Genomic DNA, 19,780 nt, shown 5'->3' with positions numbered 1-19,780 from the left:
CTAATTTTCTCTTTGCATCATCTCCACCCTTGATTTGTAAGGACTGTAACAATCCATACAACTTTACACTTCAATTTCTTCAGCCATTCTTCTACACAGGTATTCTCCTGATTTTTCTTTATGAACCCTCTGTATCTTTCAATTATTATACTCTAGTCACCTAACATTAAGAGGGAAATACATTGAGTCAGATCCTCAACTGGTGCAAGTTGGTCTAGCTCAATGGAGCTGAGCCTAATTTCTCTGAGTGCAGAATGAATGTTTTCTCAGATCTCAGGCATCATTATTACACCTGTTATGCAGCATCTTTTAATTTTTATTAAACTAAGGTAAAGTTTATGGTTTTTCATTTTCATGGTTCTGAGTGCACAGAAAAGCACCAGATTTTCCAATTCAGTAGTGTTCCCATATTTTTTTTTAAAGATGAGATTTCCTAAACTGAAAATTGTAAGCAGCAAAGTATTCAGGACCAACATGTTTAAAAATACTTCAAAGGTACACATTGCTATGGCAGTAAACTTGATTTAGAGGGACCTAAGCATATGTATGTCTTAACTTTTGCACTCTAACATGTATGTCAGGCTATTGAAATCTGACATGACCAATAATGTAAGCATTGATTAATTTATTATTTATGCCATCTCAGCACTTGGCAATCATTTCTGAGCCATGTGTCCTGCTGCCAGTAACGACAGTTTTCACAAAGCAATGTACGTAGTTTACACATTTTTTTTGTCCTTGGGGAAAGGTGTTTTAGGTGAGTCAGCCTTTCCTTCTTATCATTCTAGTAATCTGTGCTAGTGAAGCACCTGCCATCTGGGGATCTCTGTGTTTTACAAACATTTAAAGAATTAAGTCTCTATCTCCCTGTAAGGTAGGGAAATATTATTATCTCTATTTTACATGCCATGAAACTGAGGGACAGAATGGCTGAGATTTAGGCAGTGTCTCATAAAGTTGCCCGGTGTCGAGTTTTCGGCTGAAATGCCTGGTTGAAAAGGGATCCTGGTAGCTCCGGTCAGCACCGTTGACTGGGCGGCTAAAGATCTAGTTGGCAGCACAGCAGGGCTAAGACAGGGCCCCTGCATGCAGTGGCTGCGCGCAGCTCCCAGAAGCAGCCAGCGTGTTCGTGTGCCCCCTAGGCACAGGGGTGGGCAGGAAGGTTCCGTGTGCTGCTCCCACCCCAAGCGTCAGCTCCACAGCTCCTATTGGCCAGGAACCATGGCCAATGGGAGCTGTGGGGGCGGCACCTGCAGGCAGAAGCAGCGCACTGAGCCACCAGGCTGCCCCTGTGCCTAGGAGCTAGAGGGACATATTGCTGCTTACAGGAGCCGCCTGAGGAGCTCGAACCCCGTGCCACAGCTCGGAACCCCCTCCTGTACCCAAACTCTCTCCTGCAGCCCATACCCCATGCCCGCTCCTACACCCTAACCGCCTGCCCCAGCCCTGAGCCCCCCTCCTGCACCCAAACTGCCTCCTGAAGCCTGCACCTCCTCCCTGACCCCCTCCTGCACCCCAACCCCCTGCCCAGCCCTAAGCCCCCTTCCACACTCTGAACCTCTCAGCCCCAGTCCGGAGTCCCCTCCTGCACCCCAAATCCCTCATTCCCAGCCCCACCCCAGAGCCCTCACATTCCAGCCCTGAGACCCCCACACACACAATCTGAACCCTTCAGTTCTGGCCCCACCCCACAGCCCGCACCTCCAACCAGAGCCCTCACCCCCTCCAACACCCCAATCACCAGACTGGGACAGGAGGGAGGTGGCGGGGCAGGGGTGTTCGGTTTTGTGCGATGAGAATGTTATCAACCCTAGTGTCGCACAGGGAGTCTGTCTCTGAGCCAGAACCTAAATCTCCTCACTTTCAGGCTTGGCTTCATCCCCATGACCATCCTTCCACCTTTGGATATTAATTTCAGTCCTATTGCTGAAACCTTTCATTTGCTTTCATTTTTGGCAAGATCCTTATAAACCATAAATAAGGTGTTTGTTTCACTTGACAGGAATAAATCTTTAAAAACACTAAATGTTAGTTTTGACTCCTGAAAATTGCAATCCTCGTTTGCATAAAACAAATACCCAGACTCCAGAGACCTCCGTTATAACAAGTTTTCAGACCTTGACTGCTTAAAGCTGTGGCTCCAGTCCTGAAATCTCAACCCACAACCGGTCCAGTTGAATTCAGCTGACCAGCTGCCAGGTTCCACCGGTGAAGATCAAAATGCAGGATCAAAAAGCCTGTGTTCAGACTGGCCAATCAGGTTTTATTTTTAATGAGGTTTTTTAAATACCCCATACTCAGTAAGCATGAGCAGCTGGAATTTGTGCTTGGATACTAGATAACTTTGCAAACTAGCATTTGAACCGCCAGTGATCTGCTAATGAGTGTGTGCCTGTCTGAAATATTGGTCCACTACATGTTCATTATGTCAAGGAGATGAAGAAAACAGAAATAGATTTTTTTTCCTTCTCCAATTTATAAATACTACTGCACAGGTAATCAAAGGCTGTAGTAGATCTCTCTCCTTCCTGATCAGAGGCTGGAGCTTGCAAAAGGGGCTGCTATACTTAAAACTTCTATAGTAAAAGCAAAATTGGATGCCATAAAAGTGCTCCCTTTTGCCCTCCTAAGTAAAAGTAAAACTACAAAGAGAGTTAAGGCACTTCTTGAAGCACTGTAGCCTGACCTTTTAAGAGGCATTTGAAGTGAATGTATTTCAAAGAGAAGCTGCTCTGTCACATCTCTTAGCCTGGCTGCTGTGCAGGTGACTGGGCTGCTTTTTTAGTTTTTATTTTCACTAAAAAAGATAAATCAGCATTTTGGAGAAAAGAACTTTATGGTCTGGGTTCCTCCCTTTCATTAAAATGCGTGGATGCGGAGATGTTTTCATTGTGATGCTGTCACTCACACTTTTGATTTAATTTCAAAAAGATGTCAGGGTATCAATTTGACATCAGATCAATCTTGTATCGAAGTTTTGTGATCACCAGCCTGAGTGGGTAGAAAGTAAAACTCAAGCTAAAAATACGCTGAGCACAAAAGACATTTTTCAAGCAAAACTGCAGGCCTTGCTTAGAGCTTTCATTACTTCTGTACCAGCAGGGGAACTGCTTTTAATGTTATATTTAAAAGCCCAGATATAGATTCATGTAGCCTCCCTGCTTCTGGACCAAACTGGATTTTAAAGAGTGATTGTTGCTTCCTTATATGAAATGAAATTAGATTAATGGATCTAACCCAATGGCCACTTGATAATGATCAGACAGGGGAAATGTGCACTGTTGTGATTGCAGGGCTATCATTTTTTAAGCTTTAGGGATTGGAGGATACTTAAATCACAGAATTAAGCCAAAAAAGTCAATATAAGGTTGGCATATTTGTCTCTGACTTAAAAAATAAGTATTGTATTTTCTCTGTATCCTATTCGTCTTCATCTTTGGATCTCTTTTCCTGCCTGCTGTGCATTGCTGTATTATCGTAAAAGATTGCAGTTTGAAAAGCAACGTCTAATCTTGCACATATCAATCTTATGCATGCTGATAGGCCTTTGTATATGCAAATCATGAAAATCTGCATCTGTCTATTTTGCACATGCAACTGAGTGTTTGCTTGTGCAAATATAGTAGGATGTTTGACAAACTGTCTGAAAAGATTTAAAACCAAGCAAACAAAAAACTCCAGGTTGGGAAAAAAACAGAATCTGCCAGGAAACCCCATTCCAAGTAAAAATAACTAAGTAAATAATCAGAAAGTTACTTAACTCTTAATGAAATAACATCCTTGTTACTGATCTTAGTTATTAAATTACACTCTGAAAATAATGCACATGCTGTACCCACACATTGCCTGCAAAAGAAAAAGAATAAAGTGCATGTTAATTATAGCAAATAAGATTAGAGGTGTTGTTTAATCCCTGAGACCTCCTTCGGGCTGTGGAAAAAAATAGGAACAGTTAACTGTCACTAATCTGATCTTCTATTTTTAGGGTGTGCTTGATTATATAAGTTGTACTTTAGGAACTTATTGGCCTAGGAGATAGTTACTAATTTGACTAATAAGACTGAGGATTTAGGAAACAGTCTTCAACCCTGAAGTTGATTAAAGTCTTTACACATGCCTCTAAATCAGTGTGTGTATATTATCAACCACCACCATATAGCAATAAAATAATGAACAGATGGTTTCTGATTTCACTTTAAAGCAAACACACACACACACACACACACCTCTTCCTATATATTTATTACTCAGTATTTTTAATTAATAGTTAAGTTTGGAATTTGACATTCAAAGTGTCAGCCTTGATCTACATTTTCTTTTTCCCCTGCCTCGCAAAAAATGGTTTAAATTAGTTAAATCACTTTTTGGAGATAGCGATGATGGGAAACTAGTTGTCCTGTTTTTAGAGACTTTTGTGATACACTTAGATTACAAATTCTGAATTTTATAAACTTAAACTGTGGTCCTGCAAGTACTTTACGTGCATGCTTAGCTTTCTACATAAGAGTGTAAAGTTAATTGTCTACGTAAGTGCTTTCAGAATGAAGCCCTTCAGCTGTTCTTATACCTATCCCTGAGTTCTCAAAGCATTGCAAAGTTCTGACCAATGAGAGTTATGTGGCTAACACTCCTCAGAACTTTTTGCATCCAGTGGAGCAAGTTAATGCCTCTTGCCGGTTTTTAAAGAATTATTCTTTTAAACACCCAAGGTATTTTTACTAATGAATCAGCTGCTTTTGGTTATTCTCTGATAAGTTATGAATGATGTCACTCACACAGTTCTAGAAATTAGAGCTGGAAAAGACTCACCAAATCATCTAGTCCATCCCTGCCAGGACAAGATTTTTTTTTCTCTGCAATATATTCTTCACTGTTTTGTCAAGTTTCAAGCAAGAAGGCATTCATCACTTTGCTTGGGAACCCATTCCACACTCTTAAAACAATTAATGACTAGGTTGAGTATAAAAATTGTGCCTAAATTTTCCCTTTTTCGGTTTTATCCCATTTGCACCCAGCAGTACCTCCTTTTAATATCTTAAAAAATTCCTCTCTCTCCTCAGCATTTACACCCTTCAGACTACTGTATATGGAATCTCATTCCACTTTAGCTATCACTTAGCCAATTTTTACATATTTAGTTCTTTCACTATTTCCTCATGTCAGTCTCTCCCAACCCCTTAATCACTTATCTCATTCTTCTTTGAATTCAGCTCCCATTTATTGACATTTTGCTAGTACTGAACTGGTCTGAACGCTACAGAGCATTTCCAGTGAAATGTCACGAATACATTTAGAGATTGGCTACAATCTTCCTACTCCTAGAATACTGCAAACAGTTCTGGACATTTCTATGCAAGAACGATACCTCCATCCCTTTGCGTTTGCGACCACAATGGGGTTGGTCTTTTTTGCTAACATTTTTGCATTGCCAGCTCAGGCCTAATCTGCTTCCCATTCTCGCCCCCAAATGTCCAAGAGTACCATTATTTTCCAAATATTTCCCCTAGATTATCTAGTTTGGGGTTTATTGAGGATTTAATACCAAGTAAGGACAAGTGGGAGGTAGGGAATATGGTAATTCTGCAAGTATTTGAAAAGTCTAAATGCCCAGGAGGGAGAGGAACTGTTTAGAGTATTCCAAGGAGATAAAACAAAAAATTGTGTGATTGAAAATAAGGGAAGCAAAATTTCCTAGCATTGAAGTTTTAAGTAGGTTCTAGTAACAGTCTCCCAAAGGAAGTAGTGGAAGTCCTGTCACTTAAGCCAATTAAAAGTAGATAGCACAAAACACTCATTGGTCTCTGGGTAACAAAGGTAATCTAAATGGGTTTTGCATCCTTAGTTTCTGCAAGTCTATAAATTTATGGTCTTGTCAATAAATGTAGTATTTTCTAATGCTAATTTGCCAATCTATTTCTAAAAGATATGCTGTAGTTCAGACAGGAATTAATTTAGTGAAGGTCCTGTGGCCTGTGTTATGCAGAAGGTAAGACTAGATGATCACAGTGGACCCTTACAGCTTTATAATCTCAGAATCTCTTAATAATCGTCTCCCCACTATACACAGTTTCAAGAGTGCTCCTGATGAGCAGCATCACATTCCTCCATTCCATCACTAGCCTCATGTTGCTCCATAAGACAAAATTGACTTAGAGTTCCACTTTCAATTTCAGTCATTGGGAGCAAGCATGACAGCTGCCATGATGGCCAACACAGGAGCTGAACTAGGGACCTCCTGAGCTAAAAACGGGAGTAACTTGAGCCAAAGAGCCAGTTTCTGGGGGTGGGGCTGTGACAGTCTGGTATCCAATGTGGCTGGGGCACAGAGTGAGATATTTAATGCCCACAGACCAGGGGGTTACACAGGAAAAACAAAGTTCTTCATTACTTAGGTTGTGGTAGAGTCCACAGTGTGCTAGGCACATTTCAAATATATATATGAGGACAAAGCCCAGCTTACAATAAAAAAGATAGCAAAGGGATGAAGGGTAAAAGAAAGGGAGGCAGCGTACAGTCAGGGAGTCGGCACACACACATTGTTTGTTTCCTAGGTTGGGGTTTTGTACACACAAACTTTTAACTACACTGTCTAGCAATGGTTGTGGTTAATTTGGTAGAAGTGGCTAGTCAGAAGAGCTGTGTACGATGAGAGGCTAGTGGTGTAGTGGCCTGGCATATCAGTTTGGAGAGGATGCTCCATACATGTTCCCACAAACAGCTGTTTTGTTGAACGCTTATTTTTATTGAAAACACCTCTTAAATTTGGCAGCAAATAGATCCTGGAATTGGACATCTTATTTGCAATATACAAAATAAAGTTTGGTTGTAGTGGTGGTCTGTGAGTAGCATTGTGTCCATCTACCCAATGTTTCTCTAAAATATAAATGGGGAGCATTATTTTGGGTTAATAAACCCCATCCCATTAGTAAAACATGTGATCTTGGATTCACAAATTGTTGTACTGTGACATATCTTTAGTGTGATCTTTTAAAAGGACCATTCCTGCTGTAAAAACCCAATCCATAGATATGGAAGTACGTGGGTAGCTGTAATATATGCAGCTTTTAAATCTTCCTTTTCAAAATGTGCAATATGTATAACCATACTCCAGTGCCTGAATATCTGCTTTCTTGTCACAGTGAATTAAATATAAGCAGTTCCAACAGCAGTAAAAGGGTGGACCCACAATAGCGGCCAAATCATTATTTGGACAGCTTCAGGCTACTGAGATTCTGCTAGTTTTAACACTTACCAGCAAGTGTTTGCATGCATTTATTATCAAAGTTATTGTCTTATATAGTTTAAAACATTTGCTCTGAATTGAAACATTTCAGAGACTCCTCCCTGAGGGTGTCTATTGGAGCTGAAAGTTTGATCGTTCTGGTGCACTAACGGTAACTTTACTTCTGTGTGTCTGTAAATGAATTAGGACAGTGATAGTTACAAAATTTTTGCCTGACCGTCTCATCTGCCCTTCATTCAAAGTTTTTTCTACACATCTTCATTTCATTTAAATGAAAGCCAAAGTTCTCATACAGCCAAGTGTCTTCCATATTTCCTCTTTAGTGTGGCAAGAACTCTGCTGCTGACATTCTGGCATAAAAACAGATGCTGGCATAAAACAGATGTCCTGAATACTGTATTTATCATCTAGGGTTTTTAGGAGTGAAAGACCAAGTCAGCCTGGAAGATAGCTTTCTTGTGGAATGTTTCAAGTCAGTTACAAGGTTCTTTAGACTATCTACTGTATAGCAAACAGCACAGGTGAAAACATAGTAGACAGAGCCATTGAGTGCTTCAATTTGTTTTGCAGTCATTTCCCACTAGTGGTTATGTTAGATAACTACCATGAGAACCTTTTTATTCCACGGAGTCTCTTCTGATCTCAAATACATTATAATCTACTGCTCTTACAGTCGCATGTTGTAGCTGATTTTTACAAGCTATGCAGTGATACAAAAACCCATGTATTGAAGATCTTATCAAGAAAAAATTGGCTTCCAAGTGGCACATTTAAATCACCTTCTGTACCAGATGACTGGAGGATAGCTAATGTCATGCCAATTTTTAAAAAAGGCTCCAGAGGTTATACCAGCAATTACAAGCCAGTAATGCTAACTTCAGTACAAGGCAAATTTGTGGAAAATATAGTAAAGAACATAACTGTCAGACACATAGGTGAACATAATTTGTTGGGAAGAGTCAACATGTTTTTTGTAAAGGGAAATCATGTTTCACCAATCTACTAGAATTCTTTGAGGGTGTCAACAAGCATATGGACAAGGGGAATCCAGTGGATATAGTGTACTTAGATTTTTCAGAAAGCCTTTGACAAGGTCCCTCACCAAAGGCTCTTAAGCTAAGTAAGCTGTCATGGAATAAGAGGGAAGGTTCTCTCGTGGTTCGGTAACTGATTAAAAGATAGGAAACAAAGAGTGGGAATAAATGGTCAGTATTCAGAATAGAGAGAGGTAAATAGTGGTGTCCCCCACGGCTCAGTACTGGGACAGGTACTGTTTAACATATTCATAAATGATTTGGAAAAAGGGGTAAACAGTGAGGTGGCAAAATTTGCAGATGATGCAAAATTACTCAAGATAGTTAAGTCCAAAGCAGACTGCAAAGAGCTACAAAGGGATCTCATAAAACTGGGTGACTGGGCAACAAAATGGCAGATGAAATTCAATGTGGATAAATGCAAAGTAATGCACATTGGAAAACATAATCCCAATTGTGCATATAAAATGATGGGTTCTAAATTAGCTGCTACCCATCAAGAAAGAGATCTTGAAGCCATTGTGGATAGTTCTCTGAAAACGTCCACTAAATGTACAGCAGCAGTCAAAAAAGCAAACAGAATGTTGGGAATTATTAAGACAGGGATAGATAATAAAAGAATATATTACCTCTCTGTAAATCCATGGTACGCCCACATCTTGAATATTGCATGCAGATGTGGTCACCCATCTCAAAAAAGATGTATTGGAATTGGAAAGGGAACAGAAAAGGGCAACAAAAATGATTAAGAGTATGGAACAGTTTCCTTAAGAGGAGAGAGTAATAAGACTGGGACTTTTCAGCTTGGAAAAGAAATGGCTAAGGGGGGATATGACTGAGATCTATAAAATCATGACTGGTGTGGAGAAAGTAAATAAGGAAGTATTATTTACTCCTTCTCATAACACAAGAACTAGGGGTCCCCAAATGAAATTAATAGGCAGCAGGTTTAAAACAAACAAAGGAAATTATTTCTTCCCACAACGCACAGTCAACTGGTGGAACTCTGTACCAGTTGTGAAGGCCAAGACTATAGCAGGGTTCAAAAAAGAACTAGATAAATTCAGGGAGGATAGGTCCATCAATGGCTATTAGTCAGGATGGGCAGGGATGGCATCCCTAGCCTCTGTTTGCCGAGGGTGGGAGTGGGCAATGGGATGGTGATCACTTGGTGATTGCCTGTTCTGTTCATTCTCTCTGGAGCACCTGCCATTGTCCACTGTTGGAAAACAGGATACTGGACTAGATGGACCTTTGGTCTGACCCTGTATATCTGTTCTTATGTTTAAAGTTTCCAAGCAATTTTGCTAATCAAACTGAGTGTAGATAAAATGCAGATACACTTTCAGTGAACTGACAGTCTAACAGAAAAAAAATGTAACACTGACAGAGCAAAGATCAGTTCAATAGCCAACTCCTAAATCTAGGCAATTTTCCACTAGAGGCTTATTGTAAAAGGGGAATGTATAGGCTTTGTTGCAAGAATTGTGTAAGATACAAGCAGTCAAGTTAGAAGTTTTCTAAAATAGCATTTATTGCAGTACTGTTGTGTATAGAAAATCTATTGAGGACGATTTTAAGAAGTGTCTGAAAAGATTGTTGTTTTCCTCTCCTTCCAAGGCTCCATGGTAGAGCTCTTGAGAGCCTGGCTATACAACAGTTTCTTTTAAAAATTTTCTCTCTCATTTTTTCTCAAAAATATGTGGCCCATACAAAGTACCTGATGGTGTTGTGTGGCAAAGGATTTATAAGCACTTCTTTGGAATGACCTGCATGACTCACTCATGGTTTTAGCATTATGAGTGAGTCTATTCCAAACATACATAATTATTCCCATGGGGGGAAGCAATAGACATGATACATCTTGATTTTAGTAAGGCTTTTGACACAGCCACACATGACATTCTTATAAGCAAACTAGGGAAATGTGGTCTAGATGAATTAAAGTAAGTGCACAACTGGTTGAAAGATCTTACTCAAAAAGTAAAAGCAGCAAAGAATCCTGTGGCACCTTATAGACTAACAGAGGTTTTGGAGCATGAGCTTTCGTAGATGAATACCTACTTCGTCAGATGCATGCATCTGACGAAGGTATTCATCTACGAAAGCTCATGCTCCAAAACCTCTGTTAGTCTATAAGGTGCCACAGGATTCTTTGCTGCTTTTACAGATCCAGACTAACACGGCTACCCCTCTGATACTTGACTCAAAAAGTAGTTATCAGTAGTTTGCAGTCAAATTGGGTTCCGCTGGGGTCTATCCTGGGTCCAGTACTAGTCAATATTTTATTAATGACTTCAGTAATGGAGAGTATTCTCATAACGTTTGTGGAAGCTGGGAAGGGTTGCAAGCGCTTTTGGAAGACAGGATTAGAATTTGAAAGGATCTTGACAAATTGGAGAATTGGTCTGAATTCAATAAGATTAATATAATAAAGACAAGTGCAAAGTACTTCACTTAGAAAGGCAAATTCAAATGTATAACTACAAAATGGAGAATAACTGCCTTTGTGGTAGTGCCATTGAAAAGGATCTGGGGGCATCAGGGGACCATATAAATTGAAACAAGTCAGCAATATGATGCAATTGTGAAAAAGGCTAATAATATTCTGGGATGTATTAACAGGCCTCAGCTGGAGTACTGTGTCCAATTTTGCATGCCACACTTTAGGAAAGATGTGGACAAATTGGAGAGAGTCCAAAGGAGAGCAACAGAAATGATGAAAGGTTTAGAAAACCTGACCTGTGAGGAAAAGTTTTAAAAAAAAGCTGGTCATGTTTAGTCTTGAGAAAAGAAGACTGAGAGAGGACCCAGTAAGTCAGGGTTTCTCAAACAGGGGTTTCCGCTTGTGTAGAGAAAACCCCTGGCGGGCCGGGCTGGTGTGTTTACCTGCCCCGTCGGCGGGTCCAGCCGATCGTGGCTCCCGCTGGCTGTGGATCGCTGCACCAGCAGCTCCCATTGGCCCAGGGCAGTGATCCACAGCCAGTGGGAGCTGCAATCAGCCGGACCCACGGACGGGGCGGGTAAACATACCAGCCCGGCCCGCCAGGGGCTTTCTCTACACAAGCAGCGACCCTTGTTTGAGAACCCTGCAGTAAGTCTTTGGTTATATTAAGGGCTGTTACAAAGAAGATGGTGATCAACTGTTCTCCATGTCCACTGAAGGTCGGACAAGAAGAAAGGGGCTTAATCTGCAGCAAGGGAGATTTAAGTTCGATGTTAGGGAAAAACTTTCGAACATAAGGATAGTTACACACTGGAACAGGTTACTAAAGGAGGTTGTGGAATCCCTGTCATTGGAGGTTTTTAAGAAGAGGTTAGATAAACACCTGTCAGGGATGATCTAGGTTTACTTGGTTCTGCCTCAGCTCAGGTGACTAGATAATCTCTCAAAGTCCCTTCCAGCCCTACATATCTGTGATTACTATCCTAACTTTTCAGATTTAAAATCTGATTTATCAGAATGTTGCACGGGTAAAGCCGTGTAACTCATTGGAAAGCCATCTGCCTATCTTAGGGTACTTATCTGTCCCCTGCTATCATCATATTGGAGTGCCTCATGATCTTTAATGTATTTATCTTCACAACACCCCTGTGTGATAGGAACCAGCTTTCCTATTTTACAAATGGGGACCTCAGGTACAGAGAGGCTAAGTGATCTGCCCAGTGTCATACAGAAAGACTTGGGTGCTGCAAGGAGTTTAACGCTGTTTTTTTGAATCCCATCTTAGTGCCTTAACCACTGGACAGTCCTTTCTGTCTTAGAAATCTTGTTCCTTGATTGTGAGCAACAGCTTTGTACTGGTCTATCAGTGAAAATTTGACACGAATACAAAGGATGGGGGCCAGAAAAGGCTAGAAATTTCCCTTTTCCATTAGAATGCTTCCATTTGTAGTCCTGGATTAGTCAGGACATATCACATCTTAAACCTCTTGGTGCTCTGGGAACGAGTAGTGCTTGTGCTGCGCTTCAGTCCAGAAAAACTTGTGGGGGAGGACAGATGGGAAAAACCTTTAGTTGGAGTCGATTGCAATGGATTAATGGGCAGGATGCAGGTGGGATACAGTAGTCAAAAGTGCATGATATATGCAATTTATCACATGGCTCTGTGTATGGATATCACTACAACATATCTAGGGGCGGGGAGGAAGTGTGCATGTACACATGTGAAGGTATGTATTCCTTATATATAATATGATCCAGGAAATAACTATAATTCATTCCCAAAGAAAAACAGAATAGAATTATGTGCCAGACTAGGGCTCTGTGTGACTTATAGCATTTGAATATGAATGTGAACCTGTTCCCTGCATGCTGTAATTCATATTCACTGAAACCAGAAATAATGCAGTTCCTCTGATTGGGGAGACCCATGTGCAGTACAAATTCAAAATCATCCATTATTTGTGAAATAGCAACTAGATAAATGGTGGCTAGCATAGATTTGAGGAAACGTTAGCCTGGTTGCCTTGGGGGAAAAGTTCTTATCTGAATTTTCATATAACATTTAAATATAATACATAGCATACATGTTTGCCTCCCAAAACATTGTTCAAATTAAATGCACCAGGGTTAGAAGAATCATACTTTCATTTGTATCTTCTTGTTGCAATGCATCATGTTAACAGAGAACTATGAATTCATTCATTGACAGATTAACAATGTGTATGCTAATGTATATTTTTACATCTTTTAAATGCCCTGTTCATAGCTCTTTAAGTCACTCAGTCTAAGTAATGTTTAGTTCAGCCTGTAATACGAGCTATAAAAGCAGCACAGAGCAGACAGCATTAATTATTGGAAGTAGAATAATGGCTGACCTGATAAAAGATTAACTGGTACTTTACAGTATTTATTTATGGACATTAGAGCTGTCAGGTTATCTAACTACACTTGAAAGACTTGGGACAATAGCTATACTGATGGTAATGATGTCAATTTCCCTGTTGTTGTTTTTTGCAGGTCACTATCAGAGGATTTGGTCCATTGTTACAGTTTGCCTACACTGCTAAGCTGTTACTCAGCAGAGAAAACATCCAGGAGGTCATCCATTGTGCTGAATTCCTGCGCATGCACAACCTGGAGGACTCCTGCTTCAGCTTCCTTCAGACTCAGCTGCTGAACAATGAAGATGGCCTGTTCCTGTGCAAAAAGGATACCACCTGCCAGAGAATGCACGATGAAGAGAACTCTGATGGAGAAGAGGAGGAAACTATGGAATCAGAGACTTCAAAGATATCCTGCCCAAGGGAAAGAATGTATCAGGAACCCTTTAACTTTGAATCCACTAGTTCTGGAGCAGACAAGGAAGAAGGGATGCTGCCTGACTCTGACATGCTGAGAGATAGCAAGGACAGTTTGGACAAAGATGCAGTAACACGGTACCCAAGATACAAGAAATACCAGCTTGCTTGTACCAAGAATGTCCACAACACATCACACATCAGTACCTCAGGTTTTGCAAGCACATTCAGCGAAGAGAGTTCTGGAAATGGCCTCAAATCAGGACTTGCTGTGGGGCAGATAAAAAGCGAGCCTCAGAATGAGGAAAACGATGAAGAAAGCATCACGCTTTGCCTGTCTGGAGATGAACCTGACATTAGGGATAAAGAAGGGGATGTTGAAATGGACAGGAAACAGCCAAGTCCCACCTGTATTGACAGGTCTAAAAGTGTGTCCTCTCCTTCCTGCTTAAGGTCTTTCTTCAACAGAACAAAAAGCGTAGATTTGGTTGGCTTCCCCAGTACTTCCCAACAGCACTTTGCCAGGAGTCCAGCATGCCCTTTTGACAAAGGGACAACTCAGGGTGACCAGAAAACTGACTACAGCCCTTTCACAGGGAATTATGGACAGTCCCATGCCATTCAGAAGGATACTTCCAACTTCACAATGGGATCGCCACTCAGAGGGCCTGGTTTTGAAGCACTCTGTAAACAGGAAGGTGAACTGGACAGGAGGAGTGTTATATTCTCTTCAAATGCTTGTGACCAAGTAAACACTTCAGTGCATTCATATTCTGGTGTGAGCAGCTTGGACAAAGACCTCACTGAGACTGTGCCAAAGGGTCTGTGGGCTGGAGGCAGCCAATCCCTTCCTAGTTCACAGACCTATTCCCACAGTGGACTGACAGCTGATCACTTGCCAGGAAGGATGCGACCTAACACCAGCTGCCCGGTGCCAATTAAAGTTTGCCCTCGCTCTCCTCCTCTGGAAACCAGAACCAGGACCTCTAGCTCATGTTCCTCCTACTCATATGCAGAGGATGGCAGTGTTGGTTCTCCCTGTAGCCTCCCTCTGTGTGAGTTTTCATCTTCCCCCTGTTCCCAAGGAGCTCGATTCCTGGCCCCTGAACATCAGGAGCCAGGCATGATGGGAGATGGAATGTACAACCAAGTCAGACCCCAGATTAAATGTGAGCCATCCTATGGAACAAACTCCAGTGATGAGTCTGGGTCGTTCTCAGAAGCAGACAGTGAATCATGTCCTGTGCAAGACAGAGGACATGAGGTAGGGAATTAAGATAAGTACACATATAACAGTCATTGTGACCCATTGAATCAGTCCTTAATTCTCTGAAACAACTTTTCGCATTTGCCCAGCACTTTCTAATTTACAGAGGCAGAGGGTATGTATTCATCTCCTCATCAGCTGAATCTGCATGGTTAACAGAGGAGAGATCATGAATAGCTGTGCTGAGCTCCTAGAGACTTGGCACGTACAGAAATTTTAATATTAAACAAGCAGCAGCAAGCAGCTGAATGATGAGAGTAAATTTATGTTCATAGAAATGCTGCCACCTCTCTTTTTCCTTCTCGCACCTAGCCAAAAATACATCTATGGTAAGGAATTAAAGTATATTTTCACTCTTAAACTGTACTGTTTCCTCCAGCTTGGTTTATAGAGTGTAATATTATGGTAGCACTTACAGGGCCCAAGATTATGGCCTTGTAAAGGTAAACAGGGCACTGTATAAACAGAGTCCCTGCTCCAAATCACTTGCAATCTGTATGAGACAGACTAAGGGTGGGAGGGGAAACAGTGCAACAAAGAGGTGAAATAACTAACCTAAAGTCACACAGCTGATCAGTGACAGAGCTGGGAATAGAACCCACGTTTGCTTCCTCCCAGTCTCATGGCTTATCCTCTAAACCAGTGGTGGGCAACCTGCGCCTTGTGAGCTGCATGCAGCCCATCAGGGTTATCTAATTGTGGGCCACGAGACCTTTTGCTAACGTTGACTGTCCGCAGGCATGGCCCCCTGCAGTTCCCAGTGGTCACAATTTGCCACTGCCGGCCAATGGGAGCTGTTGGAAGCAGCGGGTCCACAGGGATGTCCTGGCCGCCCTTCCCACAGCTCCCATTGCTTGGAAATGGCGAACTGCGGCCACTGGGAGTTGCGGGGGGCAGTGCCTGCAGATGGTCAATGTCAGCAAAATGTCTCATGCCCCGCAGGCCACAGTTGCCCACCACTGCTCTAACAGTGCAGCCTCCCTGCGTGTTGTCTTTATTTGCAACCAGTGGGCTTTGCCTCTCATCAAATTGATTATTTGGATTGTACTTCCTGCCTAGGACCACACTTTCCTCATTACTGAAGAACTCTAGCAGACAGTTACATAAAACATCGAGGATTGTTATCCGTGAATTTACAGGAACAATTGAGAGAAGCAAGGAAAGTGTATGGGACCGAGAAAGAAGCTGTGAGTTTCCATGCAGCACTGACAAATGTTCTTCCATCAGTGAGAGAGAAATAGGGTCATTTACAAAGGCAAAAAGGCCAGGTATAAATGCTGTGGTGGCACCTCACTAACTAGGAGTGAGTGTTTCAGTGTAAATGTATGAGCTTGGCAGAATGAAGGTGCAGTATAGCTTGAGAGCTGAAAAGAGAATGGGTGTTTGTACAGAATTCCAGTAGGGAATTGAGGTTGAGTGTACTTGAGTAATTTCTGTAGGGAACTGCATATCTTGTGTCCTGGGTCAGAACAATAAAATGTTGCCTTGAGAGCTGCTGCTCTAGCGTGGAAAGTAGGTAAGTTCATTGCCTGGGTTAGCATATGTTGTGAGAACCTAAGATAGAACTGACTGGAGTCAGGCCTATAAAGGTGAAAGGAGAAAGGGAGGGACACACAAAAACCCATTATTTTATTTTAAGCCCCACTTGTAGAAAGTCGTTTACTTTTTCAAAACTTCAACCAGTTGCTGCTATGTATTGTTATTCCTGCCTTCTTCCTGAGGTGTGGTTCATATAATATCAGGGTTGGAAAGGACCTCAGGAAGTCATCTAGTCCAACCCCCTGCTCAAAGTAGGATGAACCCCAACTAAATCATCCCAGCCAGGGCTTTATCAAGCCGAACCTTAAAAACCTCTAAATATGGAGATTTCACCACCTGCCTAGGTAACCCGTTCCAGTGCTTCACCACCGGAACGGGTTACCTAGGTGAATAGTGTTTCCTAATATCCAACCTAGACCTCCCCCACTGCAACTTGAGACCATTGCTTCCTGTTCTGTCACCTGCCACCACTGAGAACAGCCGAGCTCCATCCTCTTTGAAACCCCCTTTCAGGTAGTTGAATGCTGCTATCAAATCCCCCCTCACTCTTCTCTTCTGCAAACTAAATAAGCCTATTTCCCTCAACTTCTCCTCATAAGTCACGTGCCCCAGCCCCCTGTTCATTTTTGTTGCCCTCCACTGGAGTCTCTCCAATTTGTCCACATCCTTTCTGTAGGGACCCAAAACAAGACACAGTACTCCATGTGTGGCCTCACCAGTGCCGAATAGAGAGGAATAATCATTCCCCTGGATCTGCTGGCAGTGCTCCTACTAATGCAGCCCAATATGCTGTTAGCCTTCTTGGCAACAAGGGCACACTATTGACTCATATCCAGATTTTCATCCACTGTAATCCCCAGGTCCTTTTCTGCAGAACTACTGCGTAGCCAGTCGTCCCCAGCCTGTAGCAGTGCATGGGATTCTTCCATCCTTAAGTGTAGGACTCTGCACTTGTCCTTGTTGAACCTCATCAGATTTCTTTTGACCCATTCCTCCAATTTGTCTAGGTTACTCTGGACCCTATCCCTACCATCCAGTGTATCTACCTCTCCCCCCAGCTTAGTGTCATCCACAAACTTGATGAAGGTGCAGTCCATCCTATCATCCAGATCATTAATGAAGATGTTGAACAAAACCGACCCCTGGGGCACTCTGCTTGATACCAGCTGCCAACTAGACATTGAGCCATTGATCACTACCCGTTGAGCCCAACAATCTAGTCAGCTTTCTCTCCACCTTATTGTCCATTCGTCCAATCCATACTTCTTTAACTTGCTGGCAAGAATACTGTGGGAGACCGGATCAAAAGTCTTTGCTAACGTCAAGGTATATCACATCCACCGCTTTTCCCATATCCACAGAGCCAGTTATCTCATCATAGAAGGCAATCAGGTTGGTCAGGCATGTTGACTGTTCCTGATCACCTTCCTCTCCTCCAAGTGCTTCAGAATGGATTCCTTGATGACCTGCTCCATGATTTTCCCAGGGACTGAAGTGAAACTGACTGGTCTATAGTTCCCAGATTCTCCTACTTCCCTTTTCAAAAGATGGGCACTATATTTGCCTTTTTACGATCATCCGGGACCTCCCCCTGGTTGCCACAAGTTTCAGAATAATGGCCAATGGCTCTGCAATCACATCAGCCAACTCCCTCATCACCCTCGGATGCATTAGATCCAGCCCCATGCACTTGTGCATGTTCAGCTTTTCTAAATAGTCTTTAACCTGTTCTTTCAGCACTGAGTGCTGCTCACCTCCTCCCCATACCATGCCCAGTGCAGCAGTCTGGGATCTGACCTTGTCTGTGAAGACGGAGGCAAACAAAGGATTGAGTACCTCAGCTTTTTTCACATCATCTGTCACTAGGTTGCCTCCCCCATTCAGTAAGGGTCCCACACTTTCCCTGACCTTTTTCTTTTTGCTAACAAACCTGTAGAAACCCTTCTTGTTACCCTTCACATCTCTTGCTAGCTGCAACTCTAATTGTGCTTTGGCCTGCCTGATTTCACTCCTGCATACTCAAACAATATTTTTATATTCCTCCCTAGTCATCTGTCCAAGTTTTCACTTCTTGTAAACTTCTTTTTTGTGTTTAAGCCCACCAAAGATTTCTCAGTTAAACCAGCTGGTTGCCTGACATATTTACTATTCTTTCTGCACATTGGGGTGATTTGTTCCTGCACCCTCCATAAGGCTTCTTTAAAATACAGACAGCTCTCCTGGACTCCTTTCCCCACTATAGTAGCCTCCCAGGGGATCCTGCCCATCGGTTCCCTGAGGGAGTCAGAGTCTGCTTTTCTGAAGTCCAGAGTCCGTATTCTGCTAATCTCCTTTCTTCCTTTTGTCAGGATCCTCATCTCGACCATCTCATGGTCACTGCTGCCCAGGTTGTCACCCACTTCTACTTCCTCTAGCAATTCTTCCCTGTTTGTGAGCAATAGGTCAAGAGGAACATGGCCCCTAGTTAAATCCTCCAGCACTTACACCAGGAAGTTGTCCCCAACACTCTCCAAAAACTTGCTGGATTGTCTCTGCACTGCTGTATTGCTCTCCCAGCTGATGTCAGAGTGATTGAAATCCCTGATGAGAACCAGAGCCTGTGATCTAGAAACTTATGTCAATTGTCCAAAGAAAGCCTTGTCTACCTCATCCTCCTGGTCTGGTGGTCTATAGCAGATGCCCACCATGACATAACCCTTGTTGCTCTCACCTCTAAACTTAACCCAAAGACTCTCAACAGGCTTTTCTCCAGTCCATACTGGAGTTCTGAGCAATCATACTTCTCTCTTACATACAGTGCAACTCCTCCAGCTTTCTCCCCCGCCTGTCCTTCCTGAACAGTTTATACCCATCCATGGCAGTGCTCCAGTCATGTGAGTTACCACACCAAATATCTGTTATTCCAATCACATAGTTCCTTGACTATGCCAGGACTTCCAATTTTTCCTGCTTGTTTTCCAGGCTTCTTGCGTTCATGTACAGGCATCTAAGATAAGTAGCCAATAGCCCTACTTTCGCAATATGAATCAGGAGGCCTCCTCTGTTGCATCTTCCTCTTTTGTGTTTCCTCCCAGTATTCCACTTCCCCACTTACCTCAGGGCTTAGGTCTCCATACGCTGATGAACCTTGTTTAGAGCCCTCCTCACTATGTTAGCAAGCCTGCCTGCGAAGATGCTCTTCCCTCTCTTTGTTAGGTGGGTCCCATCTCTTCCCAGCAATCCTTCTTCCTAGAACAACATCCCATGGTCAAAGAATCCAAAGCCCTCTCTCTGACGCCACCTGCACAACCACGCATTTGCTTCCACAATTCAATGGTACCTATCTGGGCCTTTTCCTTCAACAAGGAGGATGGATGAGAACACAACTTGCCCCTCAAACTCCTTTATCCTTCTTCCCAGATCCACGTAGTCTGCAGTGATCCACTCAAGTTCGTTCTTGGCAGTATCATTGAT

General features: G+C 42.4%; 1 protein-coding gene across 8 annotated transcripts in view; it reads left to right on the top strand.

Moving 5' to 3' along the window:
• Positions 1 to 19,780, top strand: part of BACH2 (BTB domain and CNC homolog 2) — a 265,247-nt gene that overhangs the window by 229,511 nt on the left and 15,956 nt on the right. For all 8 annotated transcript variants that reach the window (XM_030555959.1, XM_030555956.1, XM_030555953.1 and 5 more), the window contains one exon: positions 13,241 to 14,785. In XM_030555959.1, coding sequence (XP_030411819.1) covers positions 13,241 to 14,785 — 1,545 coding nt within the window. The remainder of the gene's footprint in view (positions 1 to 13,240; positions 14,786 to 19,780) is intronic.

Source organism: Gopherus evgoodei, chromosome 3 (genome assembly GCF_007399415.2).
Source record: "Gopherus evgoodei ecotype Sinaloan lineage chromosome 3, rGopEvg1_v1.p, whole genome shotgun sequence".
Lineage (NCBI taxonomy): Eukaryota > Metazoa > Chordata > Testudines > Testudinidae > Gopherus > Gopherus evgoodei.
Note: the sequence above shows the minus strand (reverse complement) of the source record. Positions and strands in the feature narration are given on the sequence as shown.